Source organism: Anguilla rostrata, chromosome 5 (assembly GCF_018555375.3).
Source record: "Anguilla rostrata isolate EN2019 chromosome 5, ASM1855537v3, whole genome shotgun sequence".
NCBI lineage: Eukaryota > Metazoa > Chordata > Actinopteri > Anguilliformes > Anguillidae > Anguilla > Anguilla rostrata.
The window spans coordinates 19,507,689-19,528,579 of NC_057937.1; the positions used below are offsets into that span (position 1 = coordinate 19,507,689).

Below are 20,891 nucleotides of genomic sequence, written 5' to 3' on the forward strand. Positions count from 1 at the left end.
CCCCCCCCCCCCCCATGTATTACTCAAGCAGGCAATTTAGGATTTTTTTAAGAGGTCTTACAATCATCCTGTCATCATTTTCTGATATCTTTCATGGATGGCCTGGCCATTGGCAATTCCTAAGTCCGTTAGTTGTTAGTTCCTTCTTTAGGACATTCTGTACTGTTGACTTTAGAATAGACCAAACATTCTGCAATGGCTCCAATTGACTTTTTTTCATCCTCAGAAAAGCTTTCTTGGTTGTCATACTCAGTTCTCAGGCATACACCTGTAGTTTTATTGTCTTGTATCTTTTACACCTGCAGTTTTATTGTATTGTATCTTTTAGCTTATAAAATGCTTCCAATGGATATAACCCATGCCCTGATTCTTGCAGCTTTCCATTTATAGAGCAAACCAGAGAAATTTGAAACAGCTGACGGGCATTTATCTTAATGCTTTTGCTGACTTGGAATAGGAGGACAGGACTCGTTGAATGGCATTGTTGTAATATACGGTGCCCTCCAAAAGTATGGGAAACGTAGAGTGAAATTTGTTATTTGTTATGAAATTGGGGTTATCCATTAAGTCCCCCCATTTTCAGCTGTGCAAACGTAAGTTAACGGATGAAAAGTAAATCAAAGCAATAATGTGTAATATTTGTTTGCATAGCCCTTAAATGCAATAACTGTATCAAGTCTACAACCCACTGACATCACCAATCATTTGGTATCTTCTTCGGAAATTGCATTACATTACCAGCATTTTGCAGAGGCTCTTAAGCAGAGTGACTTACACAACTTTTTATTACATTTTACATTGCATTAATTCATGTTAAGTATAGGAAATGTCGCATTCAATCTCATTTTTGTTTTGGGGGTTTTATCATCAGTGAGTGAAATGCATGCTCTGTTGGATTTAAATCAGCTAACTTGGCCAGTCCAAAACTTTCCACTTTTTCCCATTGATGAATACTTTGATTGCATAGGCAGTATGTTTGGGGTAGTTGTTTTGCTGCAGGATGAAGTGCTGGCCAATGAGATTTGAGGATTTTTTTGTATATAGCCAGACAAAATCTGTACGCTTCCAGGTTCATCCTACTGCTGCCATCCTCCATTACATCATCAATAAATATCTGGCCTTTCAATTCTTGCTGATAAAAGGTTTGCATCTTGCAGTGTAGCCTCTATAATTCTGCAGTCTTCTGCATATGATGGCTTGTGATATTTTCACCCTTGCTCCCTGGAGACTGCTGGTGATGTCACTGACTGTTGTTCTAGGGTTTTTCTTCACAGCCTTTCTTAGCCAATCTGTAGCCGGTGTTTATTTCATAGTCCACCAGTGGTTTCTTTCTTTTTCAAGACTTTCCAAACTGCTGTATTTGATATACCCAGTCTCTGTGCTATCTTTCATAATGAATTAGTCTGTTCTCTGAGCTTACAGGTCAGTTGTTTTTCACCCATAGTTCTCTGGTCTTCATGATGGTGTATGCCTCTGCCTCCAGATGCAATCTCCACAGATGAAAACAGGCTAAAACTAAGACTGGACACTGCTATTTTATGTGTGAATAATCAATGTAAAAGGAAACACCAAAGCAATAGTTAACACCTATTTTTCATCTGTTAACTTACTGTTCCACAGCTGAAAATGGGGGTACTGAACAGAAAAACGGCGGTTATTGTGAAATGGTAAAACATATTTCAATTTCAGTTTTCAATTTATTTACTAATACAGGGGGAAAAATGAAAAGCATAACACGTATACAAGATGTTTGTACAATATACATTAATTACAAATAATCCTGGGCCCACCCCAAGTTTAGAAACTGTTCTGCAGTGCAGTTTTCTTCCCTGGGGGGGGGGGGTTAAATAAAAGGAAACAGCTTAATAAAAAGAAAGCAACATTAAAATAGAGAAAACTGAAAATCTATAGATATAAAAGAAAGCAAGGATAGCTTCAAGTAAGGATCACTGAGAACGTGACTGGTTTTAAATCAGGTAAGTGCTTGTATGATCATTTGAAGGCTGTGAGTGGGGGGATGGTTCTGAGCAAAAGTGATAGTGTTCCATGTCTTAGTACAGTGCCGTGAAAATGTATTTGCCCCCTTCCTGATTTCCTCTATTACTGCATATTTGTCACACTGAATAGTTTCATATCTTTTTCACGTGAGTGATATGGGTGTTTGGTAGCTTTTTTATGAATCATGAAAAATGTTTTGTGTTTACTCAGGTTTACTTTGTCAAATATTGTATTTTGTCTAAAGATCCGATATATGGAATAATAGCAAAACTCAGGAAGCGGGCAAATTGTATATGCATGAAAAAAGGATCTATGACCATAGTTGTTTCTAAAAAATTGAATATGAAAATTAGTGGCAGTGCGAGAATGGAACTGCTTGGGTAAATGCATGCAAATACCATGAAATAATCTGTACTTTTGTTTCATATTCATCTTTTGAAATCCAGATGCCTTACATATGTAGCAAAAATAACTAATTTAATTGCACCATTCCCATACTTTTGGAGGGCACTATAGTTCAATGCCTGTTTAAAAAACACATAAAATAAATGCAGACATTGTGAATTTTGCCTCATAGTCATTGTTTCATTTGAAACACTAATTTGATTAGCACAAAGGAAAAACAACCAATTTGACACAACTGTCCCCATCCTTTCAATTAACTTGTTCATTACATGACCATGCAATTGACACAGGATGAAAATAATGAATAAAATAAAATAACAGAACAACTGTGGTTCTGACTTCCACTATGAGAAGTCAAAATTTACTGAGCACGTAGTGGAATCTAAGAGATGTAAAGCATACACTCGATACATCATATTGTATAGATCTCCACAGAGGGTATTAGAACAGTACTGATAATACAAGGAAGTATGCAGTTACATGGGGCATGACTATATGCAAGGCTATCACTGCACAGCTCAAAAAGCAGGACTGAGATACACCTGTGTTGTTTTCTGTATACCTCTTTTGTTTTCTGCTGCCTGGATCTGCCCAAGCTTGTGGGTTTGGCCTGCCCCCAGTACAGAGCAAGAATAAAGGGAAGGAGCAGAACTCTAGCCCCTGGCTCTGAAAGCCTGCCGGAGCTCTTCCACTCGAGGGAGCTCCAGCAATAGAGGAGCTGTCAAAGCAACCACAGCACTTCAAGGTTAGTAATGAATATGGCAACAGCCAATAAATACAGGAAGGCAGCATTTGACCACCTACAAAAAGCTACAGAAATACAAATAGATCTCATTTGATTTTCAATTTGTGTTTCCATGGTGTAAAAGGTAAGAATCGACTCCCTCCTTAATCCCTTTTCCGTTCTTTCTTCACTCCTCCCCTAACTATCCAGCTTTTCCTTCATCTTTCTCTCTTGTTCTCCCTCCCTCTCTCATCTCTCTTTCCCCGTGTCTGTCCTCGCGGCTCATTGGTCCAGATCATTTCTGTCTGGGCTGCTGGGACAGTAGTGGGCCTGGCAGAATTCCCGGATCCGACCGCAGGCCTCCACCATCATGTGCTGGGGTACTGTCACCACGATCCGGAAAAAATTGGGGTAATCAAAGGCCTGGGGCAAAACAGAGGAAGGGTCACAATCAAGCACATCTTATTCTCAAAGACCACTAAGCTTAACAGGGGAACATACATCTGCATTTCATATCAATAATTCATTGATCTCGAATGCCCAGTATATCACGTGATATTTAGCCCACAAAGTATTATATCAGTGAAAAAATGCATTGAACCCCACCCCGAACAATGATGTGACTTGGATATAATGCCTTTTCTTTCCACCTTTGCAGAGAATGTATTCATAAATGGTATGGGAGATTGCAGTTCAGATTAAACTAAAACGAGACTACAAATTTTGTGTTAACACTGTGAGCATAACTTCAGAAACATTGAGAACACGGTAGATTTTTTTGTCATTAACGTGTAATGTCAAATTCGAAAGATAGATAACACTTGAATAACAACAAGCGATACAGATAAAATATTTCATTTTGATAGAAGATATTCAGGATATACCACTTATACTGAGAACATACCAAATCATGATGTTTTGGGTGGAGCTCCACTTTAAAAGCCGCATTAGCAGTGTGAGGTTGATGTGAATGACCGGTTGTTTTAGTGTTTGGTGAGTGGTCAGGAGGAGGGACAGCACTGTACCGTTGCCGGGAGGCAGAACACAGATTGCTCGGTCACCAGGCGCTCGGTGAAGTCCACGTCGCTTTGGAAACTGGGAAAGTGTTTCATCTCGATCCCCACCTAAAAACACAGGCATATACATACGCACACACACACACACGCACGCACACACACACACACACACACACAAGTCAGTGTCACATTTACCTTGCTGGGCCTTGGGCTATTGCTGAGTGCGAGATGCTGCCCCACAGCTACTGACACCCCATGAACTCACCCCACCGTAATTGAGCCCCCTGGCCCCACCCCTCCATGGCTCCTACTCCCTCTCTTTGAACTTATGCTCCAACTGCCTCCCTCCTGAACGTCTTAACACTTCGGAGGAGGAGACTCACCATTAAGTACATTGCTCCTGAGGGCTTCACTGGGCTCAGGCCAGGGATAGTGGACAGGGCATTATAGCAAATCTGTGAGTTTGACTAAGAGAAGGAGAGAGAGAGAGAGAGAGGGGTGAGGCTTACTCAGCTTATAATTTTTACACACAAATCATAGTTTTATATATCTTTGCTAAAGGGTACAACAGCAGTTCCCAATTGGGATTTTTTTTTATTTTATTGTGTTTTCATGTTGATGTGCTACGTTTTCTCATTCAACAAGCTTTGGCAATATAATTGTATAATTTTGTCATGCCAATAAAGCATACTGAATTAACTGAATTGAAATGAGATAGACAGAAATATATATTTTCATGAGGGACTTTTCAGGCAATTGTTGCATATTATAAAAATGTGCAAGATTACATAAAGCAGGAAAAATCATAATATAATATAATATAATATAATATAATATAATATATTTTTCTCTACATTGGCTTTCCTAATGATAAAGCATATCTCCTTTTTGGTGTCCTGGGATCACCTCTTATGTCACCATTTGATTTTATCCTCTGACTTTATAAATAACAGGGTTGACTTTCTCTCTGACCCGACTGACCTGGATGAGGCTGATGGTATTGCTGTAGAAGTCCTGGGGTGTATTGTTCAGAATGCAGTCCAGTGCTCCCTGGACAATGGTGCAGGGACCCAGAATACGCTGGCTCAGCTTTACCAGACCCTCCCGGATCTGAGAGAGCGAGAGAAAGAGAGAGAGAGAGAGCGAGAGACAGGGAGAGAAAGAGATATACTGGTTAGTGGGGTGTGTGGGTGTGTGTGTGTGTGTGTATATGTGTGTGTGTGTGTGTGTGTGTGTGTTTGTGTGTGTGTGTGTGTGTGTGTGCCTGTGTGTGTTTGTGTGTATGTGCGCATATGTGCGCGTGTGTGTGTGCGTGTGTGTGTGTGTGTGTGTGTGCGTGTGTGTGCGTGTGTGTGCGTGTGCGTGTGTTTGTGTGTTAGTATGTAGGCTCACCTCAGGTCCGAAAGCTTGGGCCCGGTCATGGATGAGGATCCAGCCCATTCTCCAGCCTGGCACCAGCCATCGCTTAGCCAAGCCACCGCAGGACAGGATGGGCACATCTGTACTGAGCGCTGCTAAGGAGTGGAAACCACAGCCTGGAAACACCTGGAGAAACAATAGCTCATTACACAATGTGCAACACTGCACAGCACTGTGAAACACAACACTACAGAACACCGTGAAACACAACACTGCACTGCACTGTGAAACACAACCTTGCACAGCACTGTGAAACACAACACTACACAGCACTGCAGAACGCTGTGCAATACTGTGCAACACTGTGAGATTTTGATCTCAATGGGACTTCCTGGTAAAATAAAGCTTTAAATAAAAAAATAAATAAATAAATAAACACTGCACACCGCCACATGACATAAAACTATACACTGCGCTATACCAAACAGTACACTATACACTGCACTTCACAGAACTACACAACACTATGCAACAATAGGGATGGCAGGAATACCAAACACCAAGTTACAGCCTGAGGTGGATATAACTTTCCACATCCATATAGTAAAGCCCAAACTTTAAAGTTTGAATAACCACATTCTGTTCAGATGGTAAGCTAAAAAGCACAGGGGCAAGTTACATTAAATAATTTAGGAAACATTGGGTAGCATTGCATTGGAATACAGCTTGTTTAATTTGTGTGAGCTAAGAGAGCCAGTATTGTTTGTTGTAACTTGGCCTCATTTTGAAATCAATACGTTTAATGGCAGGCCAAGATTTTGCAAGTTTAAATTAATGACTTACAGACCGTACATTGTATGTGTGAGTAATCTTGCCATTTTTATACATTGAAAGTGTTTTAGTTGAGATACACAACTATGAAACACTACACAGCAGTACACAATCCTATACAACAGCAAAACACCACGTAATACACAATATAAAGCACCACAAAGCACTACGTAGTGCAGTCGCTGCTACAGCTGGTTCTTATCAGCAACAGCATAGTAAATTTGGGGTGGGGAGCCTTACCCCTGACCATACATGTTCCTGATTGGCTGGAGCAGGCTGATGGACCTGTGCGGCTCAGCAACTGCCCTGTCAGCTCCTAATAAGGCACCACACCACCAAAAAGCGGGCCTTTCACCCCCGTCCCGTTGCACCTCAACCTCACATTCCCTCTAACCATTAACACATGCAAAGAACACACAACCCCACCCTCCTAGCTACCAATAAGGCACCTCATCACAGAAAGAGGGCCTATATCTCACTTCCCCCAATCCCCAACCGACACATCTGTTTTAACTGCTACCACATGGACAAAAAAATGCAAAGTCATTCTGGTCCACATCTGCAGCTCGAAGTGGAACCAGCTACTGAACACCCCAACTCTAATCTGCTCTATCCATCTTCTAATCTCCTCCACCTCAACTCTAATCTACCCCATCTCAACTCTAAATTACCCCACCCCAACCCAACAATACTCCACCATAAATTACCCTGACCTAGTACACTTTTTACCCCATTTACTCTCTTCTGCCTCATAATTAATCTGCCACACTTGATCTCAAGATTCCATAACAAACTGTTCAATTACCCTTCCCCACTGCAGCCACATCTTCCGAAATCTAAACTTTTCCAACTCCCAGCATATGATAATTCACTAATTAATCAACTGGAAATACATGATACAGTTCTCCCATGTATCATACGTGTCCATTTGTGTTCTTCCACCAGAGGTACAATCCCTCCTTCACTCATTTGCTTGTTTGCTCACTCCTTCACTCACTCCCTTACTTCATCTTTCAAACAATTGCTCACGTTCTCACAAACTGGCTCACTCACTCACTAAATCCCTCAATCACTTTCTAACTCACTCACTCACTCGCTCACTCATTTGCTTTCTGACACGCTCCCGTACTCACATCCACTCACTCTCTCTGTCAAGACTCACCATATCCGCATAGATCTCGTCAGCCAGGATGGGGATGCAGTGCCTGGAGGCAACTGAAGGGAGAGGAGAGAGAAACAGTATCAAGGGAAGGGGCTGGGCTGTGTGTCAGGGGGAGGGGCCAGGCTGTGGACAGGTAGGCACGAGGACTCACCTGCAAGGATTTGCTGCAGGTGCTCCTTGCTGTAGACAGAGCCACAGGGGTTGGAAGGGTTGTTGACGATCAGACAGGTTGTCTTCTCATCGATCAGAGACTCCAGGTGGTGTAGGTCTATCTCCCAGCATTTCTCTGGCTGCAGAGTAGGTCAGACAGGAAGCGACTTCTCACTGACCTCTTAATGACCTCTTGCAAACGCCTCATTGACACCTAACTACAGTGTCTAACCATACACCATGATCTTATCAATGATCTTATTCTCATAAAAGACACTCCACTCTTACAGAAGTAATCCATTTCGCCATACTTTTACTGAGTTAGAATCCTTTACTTTTGCAAGAGAAAAAGATTTGCATGGAGATTTGCATTTCCCCAATGTCCCTGGAATAATTATAACCCAGCAACTATTTTTATGATAACAGGGCAATGTGAAACTCATTTGATTTAAAAACTAGATATTTAGAGGAGTCAGATTCATTACATCCCTATTTATTTATCATCTGTGTTTTTGTAATAAGATTTTGAATTTCCTTAGTTTAGCAATGTTTGGTCAAAGTACATCATTTAACAATTTACTATTCCTTTTCTATAGCTCCATAAAACATATATATAATGTAATGTAATGTAATATATATATTTGAGGCAAGAACTAATACCACAGGTTGCACCTAGGAGAACTGACAAAAATGCCATTCAGCCCATCCAGGCTTGTCATAAAAAAATGAATAAAAATGACGGTAAATAGGTAAATAAGTGTGTGATTGTGTGTGTGCGTGTGCACGCGTGTATGTGTATGTCTATGTGTCTGTGTATGTTCATGTTTGTATCTGTGTTACCTGCAGGTTGTAGAGTTTGACCTGAATGCCCAAGGACACAGCCAGAGTCTTGTAGAGAGAGAAGCCAGGGCAGGGTGCCAGAATGTTCTGTCCTGGGTTACAGAGCACACTGATGGCCAAATCTATGGCCTGGCTACAGCCACTGGTCAAAATCACATCCTACAACAGAGTGAGAGAAAGAGAGAACTGTGGTTAACAGTTATCCAGAGTGGCTTCACCAGGTTATTGTTTTTCCAGACAAACCATTTTTTGAGCCGGATGTTTACTGAAGCAATTCAGGTCAAATAATATCTTTGCTCAAGGGTACAACAGCAGTACCCCAACTGGGATTTGGCCAGCAAGGTCTGAGATCCTGGCATAGTTCCCCAACTGCCACACCACAGTGCACTAATACACAACATATCTGTGATGAAAACACAGTTAGCCCAAGCGTGACCCATTGTCCTAAGTGTGACCCATTGTCCAAGGTCATTTGGAGGCTTGCCATATGCCTGTGGCATTCCAGCACTGTGAAAAAGAAGCAGCAGCTCATAGCATGACCTCAGAGGAAATCCCAGTCTGCACACTCCTGCATCAACAGAGAGTGATGCGGTGTTAGTGAGCCTACACATACGACTGGGCATTCCAGGGCTCCGTCAATAAACAGTTAAAAAGCAGGTAAAAATATGCTTGTAAAAAGGAAAAGAAAGGATACTGTATTACCATTTTACCCTACCCTTTCTGAAACACTTAGTTTTAAGTATATTTATATTAGAAGTATGTGATATATACATTAAATAATAATAATAATAATAATAATAATAATATTTCTATTATATTTATATTTATAATAAAAACAATAATAATAATAATAATAATAATTATTATTATTATTATTATAAATATAAATATAATAAAAATATTATTATTATTATTATTATCTTGAAGCCACAGGCATTTAAATGGGCCATGGGTATTTAAATCCCTCCCACATCCCATATGGACTAATGCAGAAGCTAGATACACAACAATTATGGCATTATTCTGTAAAGGTGTATGTGTGTGGACACGTGCGTGTGTGTGTGTGTGTGTGTGTGTGTGTGTGCGTGCGTGCGTGTGTGTGTGTGTGTGTGCTGAAGAGAATGAGGGCTATTTGAGGACAACAAGTGACTAACCTTTCCTTCCAGTGGAGCTTCAGGACAGCTGTAGAACTTTGCCACCGACTCTCTGCTTTGCATGTAGCCTGACCAAACAGTGAGAGAGAGTTTCATTTTCTAAGCCTGCAACACACAAACCGATAGACAAACAACACGCCCACAGAGCATGGACAGACTGCCAGTCACCATAGGTCAGTCACACGGTAGGTCAGTCACTCACAGAAGAGACCTCACTCTGAACAGGAAGAGCTAGGACACGTAAAATGGGGATTCAGTCGCACTTTAGCAGGCCTGACAAACCTGTGCTTCATATAAATTCATCAGACCTTACTGCCCTCTGTCTGCCCTCCCTCATCCCTCCATCCCCTCATCCCACTTTCCCTCCCGCTCTCTCACCCACTGAAGGAGCATAGCCATTGTACTTGTGCGAGTCAATGGCGTTCTTCATGGCCTGTAGGACATTCTCGTCAGTGGGCAGGTTCCCAAACACAGTGGGGTCTCCTGTCAGAGAGAGAGAGGGAGAGAATGTGTGTACATGAGATGAAATCAGATGTAGGTAAAATTATGTGAAATTCAAAATAACTCCTGCAAATCCATAAGAATTTTCAAACAAATTTACTACTAGCCAATGTATAATCACATGAAAGAATTTAGATTTTGTAATCGATATGAGAGAAAACTGATGTTCCTTGTGAAACTGGTAGTAATCTGCAAAACGTTTACCGCCACATGAAGGGTTAAGCGCTTGACACAGGCCAGGAGGTAATATGGGCAGGTGTGGTTTTATTATGCAGTATATTCCTTTGACCAATGGTCTCACCGATGGACAGCGCGATCATTGGTTTGTCAGGGTTTGGCGTCAGTTTCATGCAGTCCACGATGGCGCGAATGGGATTCAGGGTGTTCCTGGACATCTCGGAGGCTCGGATGTTCCATCGCGGTTTCCGGGCCTTCTGTTCGGCCGGTTTAATACTACCCGTCTTGGCAGCATGATGCACGCCGTTGCCATGTATTCGTTTGCCTTGAACACCATTCTCTTTACTTTGGATAAAACAGGACTTACTCTCCATGATACAGTCGTAGCTAAAAAATAGAGAGACCAATAACAGCTCAAATAATGTTTCTGTTATATATATTCAGACTAAGAACAAAATTAGAATGTTTGTGCGCCGATCATTTAAGAAAATACAACAACAGCTTTCCTCTCCACCACCTGGCCTGCAAGATCCTGCTTCTCCGCATTTTAGTATAAGCCACACATTTCTGAGATCTCTATGAAAACATGATTTGAGCCCAATTTGTTTTATTTTAACAAACACGCAACTCGATGCCAATTGGTAAAACCTTCTGAAGATTATTCAAAGCACATTAAAGCCAACCTTATAAATTAGTGGCATCTCCAGTAAAAAGTGTATTCTTCGTTACAGGTCACCAGTAATTGATCATAGTTTTACAACGCGGCGTGAAAATGGGTAATAATAGTGCCCGGAAACTATAGATGATGGTGCAGTACGTTGCAATAGGGGACAATATGACTAGTTCAGATAAGAGGCGAACTTGTGAATCTGGAAAATGAAATCAGGCTGAAACTAATTATCCCTTCAGAGGAAAATGTCAGCCTTTCCCTTAACACACGAGCCGTAACTAGAAAAACATAAAGAAGCAAATCAACATTCAGGGAAAATAATCATATTATAATAGTCTCTACAAATAACAGAACACATTGATATGGAATATTCTTTCAAATTTAAATTTATGGAGATAGAAGAAGAATAACCACAAAACATTGTTTTTTATGTTCAATCAATAAGCTACTTCATTATAAACATTTTCCAACAATGCGTTTAATCGTGTACATGCTGCCATGTAGGCCTATCGTTTTTGTATCAATATTGATATCAAAATTCAACGTATATTTAATAAATTTAGTGCTTAACGATGGCATCTGTTATCACAGACGAGGAAAAGAGCAGGTCTTCATTTAGCCTGTTGAAATGTATGAATAATCTTAATTTTATGCAAATCATTTAGTAAAACTGATTCTTGAATTTACATATGATAAAAAAGTATGTACATTTCAAATCAGGACTTTATTCTTGTGTAAACTCATTTAAGAAACAGGAAAATAAATACCTTGAATAATCTTAGCTGTCCCGGGCCAATAGAAGTTTTACAACTGATTCAACAATAATGATCCAAATTCCTTTACAGACCGTTTTTATAGCTGACCAGCAGTATGGGTGACGTATTCTATCCGGTTTTTTCATTGGCGGAGACAGAGGGCCGCTCCATACACCCCTTTTACATCATTCCCAAAATGTACAGCTGTTATAGGATATGTAAATCTCTGCGCATCAATCATTTCTAATGGACCGGAAACCACCTCGTCACCCACGTTTTACCTGTGCGTAAATGCGCAGTGGCTGACCAGCTGTTCGTGCCCCCGCTGCGTTTACGTGTGTAGCCTATTTGCCATCGAACTCCATTCATGGACGGATTAAGGGAATCCGTTTTGATCCACATCACCGCAGCTCCAGCCATAGCGAAAACTAACTACGACTGCGCCTACAAGTCCGCAAAGGCACACACGTCGGGCTTCAATCATTGCACTTTCACATTAAGGTGGAAATATGAAAAGCTGCCAGACGAATTATTTGTGTTTGGACATTAATATCGATATAAGGCATACCATTTAATGTTTCTCGAGCGGCCATTGAGTGCAACTTGGTTGTTTAAAGACATCTTACGGATGACATACAAAAATGTCAGGTATTTTTCTTATATGATTAATATATTACCCGTAAATGCAGTTTGTCTAAAAAGGTATTGTCTAACCTGACTGAATACGCAGCGTTGTGTGTGTTTGATATTTTTGCCTTTCCTCGTCTATTAAAATGCTGCGTGACTCTTAATTGTCAGAAAAAACTAGGCAATCGATTAATCATTCAATCAGAATACCTGAATACTAATCACTCAGAATTTCATCGAAACTTTCAAATCCATCACCATACATTAAAGACTAACGCATGCATACGGGCAACTACTGTAAATGAATAGGCTTTATGTTTTATTCGAAACAGATTATTGACAAATAATTGTCCACCGAACATGTTAAAGGGTCTGACATAAAGTCAGAACAGTGTAGGCTACTTCTAACAGAGCAATGTGATTCATTCTCCTGCTCTTCTACCAAGATTTGAAAGCTTATTTGCTACAACAAAAAAAGTTAATGTGTAACAGAACAAAAACGCAAACTTCACTGCTTTTGAACTTTTTCTGCGAGAGGCCACTTTGGCACATCCGCTGGCTCCATGTCAAATCAATACCTTGGTATTGCCTAGAAAATCCAATCCAGGCAAGCACGCACGCGTGCGCGCGCTCGTACACACACACGCACACTCCCAGAAACATTTGTAGCTTAATTCAATATGTTGTCATATATCTAGTACGTCCATACAATCTCCATAAAATAATACAATTAATAAGCTATGATTGCCGTTTTTCAATTATAAATTGAAGATACAGATAGAAGTTTATTGTGCAAAGGACAGCACGTAAAATAAGACGATTCGTCAAGCCTCCTCAGACCTCTCGTCACCATGGCAGCAGATCGTTTAGTTCAATATAATTATCACATAGCCCCATACACAAACCGATTCAATGTCTGTAATAAATACAATCTATACAGAATGCAATGCCTTATGTATCCTACACAGACTCAGAGGTCTTACACAGTTGCTAAAGGGTTTTGTTCTTCTTTTTTTGGCTACGTAAGTTATGCGTGTTTTTTTCTGAAGCAGGTGTTCAACCATGCGCACTTATTTATTTTTGATATTGGGAACCTTCCTTGTGCGCGCTAGAAAATATTAATTTAATATTAATTTCTCATGTTACACACATGCCCCAGGGTGTAACAAAATGTACATAGCATTCCTGATATCTCCAACTACTCCAAACACAGATCCATCCATCCATTATTTATACCCGCTTATGCTGAGCAGGGTCGCGGGGTGCTAGAGCCTATCCCAGCGTGCATTGGGCGAGAGGCAGGAATACACCTGCCAATCTATTGCAGGGCACACACACCATTAACTCACACACTCATACCTATGTGCAATTTACAGGCTCCAATTAGCCTACCAGCATGTCTTTGGACTGTGGGAGTGAACCGGAGTACCCAGAGGAAACACACGTGAACACGGGGAGAACATGCAAACTCCACACAGAAAGGTCACAAGCCAATATTCGAACCCACAACCTTCTTGCTGTGAGGCGACAGTGCTACCCACTGCATCACCGTGCCGCCCTTCCAAACACAGATGATATTTTTAATTAACAAAATGAAGTGCTCCTGAAATCAAAAGATCTCCCCACATTCACATAAATCGTAGCCGTAAAACAAAATGCGGTCCCTGCTATGTTAGAAACGCTTAGTTTATTTAGACCCATCGCATTACATCCCATTGTTTTGCTTCGGTTTTGCCACTTTACCACCGCATGGTATCGGCTCAACTCGGCTCGACTTTTTTGCTTTTCCATCGGGCAAAAGTTGTGGTTAGTACCTGGTACTTTTTTTGTTATCACCTCCGTCGAGGTTCCAAGCGAGCTGAGGCGATACCAAAAGGTGACGTGAAAACACTGCAGACCACTGATTGGTCAGAAACGGCAGTTTCATGCGGCGTCGCTATGACGACCAGCTACATTGACGGGGGTACTATGTGCAGTGGAAAACGAAGTAGGCTACCTGGTACCAAGAGCGAGTTGAGTTGAGATGGTACCATGCGGTGGAAAAGCGGCTTTTGACCATTGTGATAAGAGAACATTCCTTTGGCTTTTAGGCTTGCATGTTGAAACAACTAAAATTTCACTCTTTTTTTTCTAAATTGTTATGTTATATTGCTGTCAAAAGTGACGTCACCCAGTAACTCAAGCCCGGGTCGCCGCCATGTTGTACAAACTGGAGCCAGGAACTGCGCAGTAGAGACATGAAGTCCAGTCGTCCACTAAACGCGTGACTGAGATACAGTGACTCCGTGGTGACAAATTGTCCCTGATTCGTCAACAAAATATTACCGGCTTATCCAAATAGCACACTAACTTAACAAATCAGCATATGGGGAGCCATCAAATGAAGAAAAAACACCTATTGCGACTGCTTTTTCTTGTGGATTACTGACTTTGTATATTGACTGTATTGTTGCATTGACTTACATAAAAACGGGTGGCTAAAACACTGTGGTAGGGTGGGCGTGGTTTTGCGTTGGCTGCAGAGAGAGAGTGGGCGGGGCGGCTCTCGGAACTCTGCGCCACGGCTGTTGGGGATTATTAATCAGCACTGATGGTTAATTGTTTGATTGATGGACAATGTGCTGATTACCTCAACAGTGAGCCTGGACGCTTAAAAAGCTGGTCGACAGAGACAAAAGTGGACGGACTGGAGACAGAAGAAGAGCTGACGGACAGTCAGCCGTGAATTGTGTATTGTGTATTGCGAACAGAAAGCCACGTGACGACCGTAAAATAAAAAAGATGCAGTCGCGTCCAAAAAAATAAACTCGTCTCTCTCATCTCTTAAACGAGCGGTGGCACTCGGCTTGCTACAAACACCTATACTGGAGCCAACCGCAGTGGCGCTAATAGGGCATCTGTAGCCAGAATGAAGTTTGCAGGTGATCACCTGGACAAAGACCTAGCCTTTTGGAGGAGTGTTCTCGTCAGATGAAACAAAAATTTAACTGTTTGGTCATAATAATCAGCGCTATGTATGAAGGGAAAAAGGGTGAGGCTTTTAATCCGAAGAACACCATCTCAACTGCGGAGCACGGGGTTGGCAGCATCATGTTGTGGGGGTGTTTTGCTAGAAAAGGGACTGGTGCACTTCAGAAAATAGATGGCATCATGCGGAAGGAGCATTATCTAGAAATACTGAAAGAACACATCAAGACATCAGCTAGAAAGTTAAAACTTGGTCGCAACTGGGTCCTCCAGCAGGACAATGATCCTAAGCATACCTCAAAAGTCGTAACAAAATGGCTTAAAGACAACAAAGTGGAAAGTATTGGAGTGGCCATCAGAAAGCCTTGACCTGAATCCCATATAAAATTTGTGGACTGAACTGAAAAAGAGTGTCCACGCAAGGAGGCCCACAAACCTGCCTGAGTTACACCAGTTTTGTCAGGAGGAATGATCAAAAATTCTGACAAAATATCGTGAGAAGCTTGCGGAACGCTACCCCAAGTGTTTGATTTAAGTTAAGCAATTAAAAGGCAATGCCACCAAATACTAACAACGTGTATGTAAACTTTTGACCCACTGAAAATATGATATAGTACATAAAAGCTGAAATTAATCTGTCTCTTAGCTATTATTTTGAAATTACTTCTTATGGAGATGAATGTCAGGATGCGTGGGGGGTTTGGACCCAAACGCAGAGGGGGGAAAAATACAAAACTCCAAATGATAAGAACAAAAGACTTTACTTACACAAGGAAACAAAAGGGAACAAAAAGCCTCGCAGGGCAACTTTCAACAACGAAGGAAAACTTTAAACCAACACAGGAACAAAGAAAATCCAGAAAATCCAAAACACAAGGAAACCAGAACATGGGCAGGAACACATGGAGCAGGCACTTGAGTAGGGGCTTACGCACAAACAACCAGACATAACCAACAAGGATCCAGCACCTGAGTCAAGGAAGAGGGAAACTTAAATAGAACAGACACTGACAAGACACAGGAGGGCACCATGAACAATCAGGCCACAGAGAGGGAAGGGAAAACGAGACAACCAAGAACCAATAATAGGACAATTGCAAACAATCATACAATTAACAGGGGGGAGCAGGACACAAAACAGAAGTGCCGCCATCTGGCGGTCCAACAGGGAAAACACAGACAGGAACACAGAACCATGACAGTATCCACCCGCAAGGGACGGCTCCTGACGTCCCAGGTGGCCGACCCGGGGAGGGAGTGAACAGGGGGTGGGAGCTGGAGACAGGACTCGACTCGACAGGAACAGGAACCGGACTCAGGACTGGACTCGACAGGGACAGGACTCAGGACTCAGGAACAGGACTGGACTCAGGTAATGGACTGGGCAGGACTCAGACAGGGACTGGAACTGGACTCAGGACTGGAACAGGGAACAGGACTGGACTCAATCAGGAACAGGGACAGAACACAGGAACAGGACTCTGGACCGGAACAGGGACTGGACACAGACAGGAGAACAGGCACAGGACTGGACTCAGGACTGGGGCCGGAACAGGACTGGACTAGACTCAGGACTGGGGCAGGAACAGGACTGGACTGGACAGGACAGGACTGGATCTCAGGGCTGGACTGGACTCAGGAACTGGAAAATGGGGACTGGACTCGGGCGAGGAAGACACAGGGGACTGGACTCGGGCGAGGAAGACACACGGGACTGGACTGGGGCGAGGAAGACACACGGGACTGGACTGGGGCGAGGAAGACACACGGGACTGGACTGGGGCGAGGAAGACACACGGGACTGGACTGGGGCGAGGAGGACACACAGGACTGGACTGGGGCGAGGAAGACACACGGGACTGGACTGGGGCGAGGAAGACACACGGGACTGGACTGGGGCGAGGAAGACACACGGGACTGGACTGGGGTGAGGAAGACACACGGGACTGGACTGGGGCGCAAGACAAACACGGAGCGGACTCGACACTACATGGAGCCGGGCAAGGACACTAAACAGGGGTGGACTAAGACTGACAAAAAACGGACTGAGTCAGACACAGGAACAGCACGGGGAGACCTAAAAGGACAAACAAAAGGACAAGCAGGAAGGGGACCGGGAAGGAAAGGGGTAATCTCAATGACTGACACAGACTGACAAATAGGCAGACAGGACAAGACACATGCAGATTGACACAGACAGACAGGCAGACAGGCGGGAGAACACATTGGCTGATGGGCCGACGGCCTGGGGGGCAGACAAACAGGCTAACAAACTGGCTGACACATGCGGGCAAATAGGCAGACAGGCAGGCGGGCAGACAAATAGACACAGGGGCCGGAGAACACACAGACACACTGTTGGGAACACTGGGTGGAGCACGGACACTAGGGGGCGCGACAACACTGGGGGGAGGACGGACACTGGGGGGAGGACGAACACTAGGGGGAGCGACGACACCAGGGGAAGGACGGACACCGGGGGGAGCGACTTTTTGCAGTAACCTAGATCTGAATTTTTAGTCAGCTGCCTAGCTAGGCTGTTTAATATCTAGCAAGTGAGTAACAACCAACAACAAAAACATTGTCTGGCTAATTAGCCAGATAATGCCTTCAGAGTTAGCCTACATCTGGTCAGCTAGCTAGGTGGCTGGTAGAAACAAACAACTTGCAACTAATACATTAGATTTTTTTGTTTGTTATTGTTTGTTGTTACTCTAGCTAGACATTAGACAGCCTAGCTAGGCAGCTTATTAACATTTTTCAGAGCTAGGTTACTGCAAAAATGAACAGTGATAGTAGCTAACGGCGATAAATACGTTGCAGAGCCACCGACAATTTCAGGGACTTTTCTTCACGCTGCGTTCCTCTTATCAGTGTCTCTGTAGGAGATTTTATAAAGTTGGGAAACCCGATACGGAAATTACGAGTTAGGTCCTCCATTGTGGAACGATAGAATGTGGAACTAAAATTAGAAAAAAAAATAGGGACAATTTACTTGACGGATCATTAGATCGCGATGCGGCGAGGGGGTCAAAGTTGAATTTTTGCCATCTCCCCCGCGGCCTCGCCGCCTCTCTCCGCGCCGCCGGCAATCCCAACATGCCTTGCGGGGTCTGGCCGCCACCTCTCATTCAAAATGAATGGAGGTGGGGCCGCGTATAGTGTGGCTTCACTGTCAGTCTTGTCCAGATGGTAACATTCCAGAGAGCCAAGGGCCTGCTCATCCAGAGGGAGTCCGAGTAACCTATTGTTTTATCACAAGGCTCTCGGGTCCTTTGAAGTATAGGATGAGTCCCAGCCCCCAGGCTCGTTCAAATGTCAGCCTTTTCTGGGTCCCAGTTTGACTCCCCTCTACAGTGGCTTCTCGCAACACCGTGCTAGCATTCATGTGTAAATACTGGACACACAAAAAATAAAACATTTCCACAGAAAAGGACAACATGATACTCTGTCCTAAAATGCTGAGGAAACATCCACAAAACACAGAAAAACAAATAATATTTGTGTTGAGTCCTTGCTGTGATCCAACATACACAATGTTGCCCTTGAACTTTGAGCCGACCCGTTCCTCTTACTCACATATTATTCACAAATCACCAGAAGCCTCCACCATCCCTAACTTTCCATCTGTGACATGCTCTGTCCCCACCCCTTTTCTGACTTCTGACCCTGTGCCCACCCCAAGGCCCTCCCGTACCCGTTTCCTAACATTTTTGACTAAATCCTTTCTTCAGTGTTAACTCAAGTTCCTCCCACTCTCCTTCCCTCTCCCCTGCCCTACCCTCAGTTCCCTCGGTTACACCACCCCATCTTCTATGCCCCGCCTATTGGGGTGCCTGTCTCAGTTAGGCTGTCTGTTTTGAGGCCCCACAGTCCAGGATACAATGTCCTTGTCTCACCCTCGTCCTGAATACCATCACAAACAACAAGGTATGCTTAAATATTCTCGCTCATTTATCATGCACATTACACAGATGAATACTTTTATTCATGTCCACATACCAAAGTAACATCAAAGGGCATAAACAGTGGAGGCACACAGTACATAATAATGACATGAGAACGTACACACACATACACACACACACAACTACTCCCCCTCTCTTTTCCTGCCCATAAAATGTCTCCACATGGAAACAATTCTGTTTTTAGTACATTGTTCTCACACAAAAAAAAAAAACTTTGGTAGAGTTGCATATAGACTCCCTCACAGCTGTCCTCCAAATGAGGTCCTCTCTGATCCGCTGCTGTGCAGCACAGACCCAGGTATATGGCTGATCATTGCTCAGATGGGATAAATGATGGCCAGAGGCTTGTCACTGAGTTACCTTAAGTCCTTGTGGTGAAGTCACAAGATCTGTAATTTAACATGTTTGCGAACCAGAATTTTTTGGGCTGAAAGAACAAATTAACATGTTTAGGGGCCAGATTTCTTTAGGGCTATATTTAAAATTTTATCTAAAAATGGATTGGTTAATAATTTTAAGCAAAAGTTAAAAAATAAATAAATAAAAAACATTGGCTTAGACTGCAACAGTAATTTATCCAATAGAGGGCACTGTTCTAGTTGCTGTAATCGCGCCAACTACGAACATTTAAAATACTGATGCTTTTGATTGGGGTATCCTTCTCAAACAAGAAAATCCAGAATCAATTTGTGTTTCCCATTTGATTCCTTTGATTCAAAACATATTTGATTTTTGACATATTTGATCCTATTTCGTATTTCCTTACAAATAACTATAATAACAATAATAATATTAATAATAGCTTTATTTGTATAGCACCTTTCATACAGAATGCAGCTCGAAGTGCTTAACGGTGCTTAACAGAATAATAAAAGCAAAGGAACACGGGGAAAAACACAACAATCATACTCAGTTATACAATTTAAAAACATAAAACAAGATAAAAAGGGCTGTAAGAATTAAATATAAAGTGAACAATTCATTTATGAATGAGAAATAAAACAGAACAGAACAACAAGCCACATTAAAAAGGAGTGTTTTGTGCTGCTTTTTAAAATTGCCTATACTATTGATTATGATGTTCTAATATTTTGTGGGAGAGCGTTCCACAGTTTTGGTGCGTCGTCGCAGAAGGCACTATCGCCACTTTTTGTGTTTGACCACAGGTACATTGAGTAAGCTCGTCGTGTGCTCAAGTTGCCTCATAAAATGACAGGCACTCTTGGATATAATAAGGTGTTAAAAGCTTTATAGACAAGTAACAATACTTTTAAATCAATTCTAAAAGAAACGATGAGCCAATGTACAGAAGCAATGACGGTTGTATGCTCTCTCTTAGTTTCTGTTAACATTCTAACAGCAGCATTCTGAACTCAGCAGCCTAATCGGGTAGGCCGGTAAAATTTTTCGGCATTTTGCTGTGTTAAGAAAGGTCTTACTTCGGCTATGTTTCTTAGGTGAAAATGCAGTAGTCACCGTGGCTCTGTGCGATTTTAAATTGAGGTCGGCATCTAAAATAACTCCCAGGTTTCTGAGTTCGGATTTCGTAAGAACTGAAAAATGTGTCGACAAAACGCGGTTTGCTGT

The 20,891-nt window shown here is 42.4% G+C and overlaps 1 protein-coding gene across 1 annotated transcript; it reads right to left on the minus strand.

The window, feature by feature from the left end:
• Positions 1-1,677: 1,677 nt before the first annotated feature.
• tat (tyrosine aminotransferase) lies at positions 1,678-11,862 on the minus strand. The gene is made up of 12 exons (XM_064335532.1): positions 11,755-11,862; positions 10,442-10,704; positions 10,018-10,122; positions 9,640-9,707; positions 8,486-8,644; positions 7,647-7,785; positions 7,496-7,548; positions 5,536-5,688; positions 5,125-5,253; positions 4,527-4,610; positions 4,153-4,251; positions 1,678-3,550 (listed from the first exon to the last, which is right to left on the minus strand). Exons 2-12 carry the CDS (start codon positions 10,689-10,691, stop codon positions 3,410-3,412), a joined length of 1,380 nt encoding a protein of 459 aa, XP_064191602.1. The 5' UTR covers positions 10,692-10,704; positions 11,755-11,862; the 3' UTR covers positions 1,678-3,409.
• Positions 11,863-20,891: the final 9,029 nt, after the last annotated feature.

Excerpts from the sequence above, each read along its gene's own strand:
- tat (XM_064335532.1), bottom strand. The coding sequence starts at position 10,691 with ATGGAGAGTAAGTCCTGTTTTATCCAAAGTAAAGAGAATGGTGTTCAA. Across the intron at positions 9,708-10,017 it reads TGGCTATGCTCCTTCAGTGG|GCTACATGCAAAGCAGAGAG; the intron begins GTGAGAGAGCGG and ends CTGTTTGGTCAG. Across the intron at positions 5,689-7,495 it reads ACGAGATCTATGCGGATATG|GTGTTTCCAGGCTGTGGTTT; the intron begins GTGAGTCTTGAC and ends TTGTTTCTCCAG.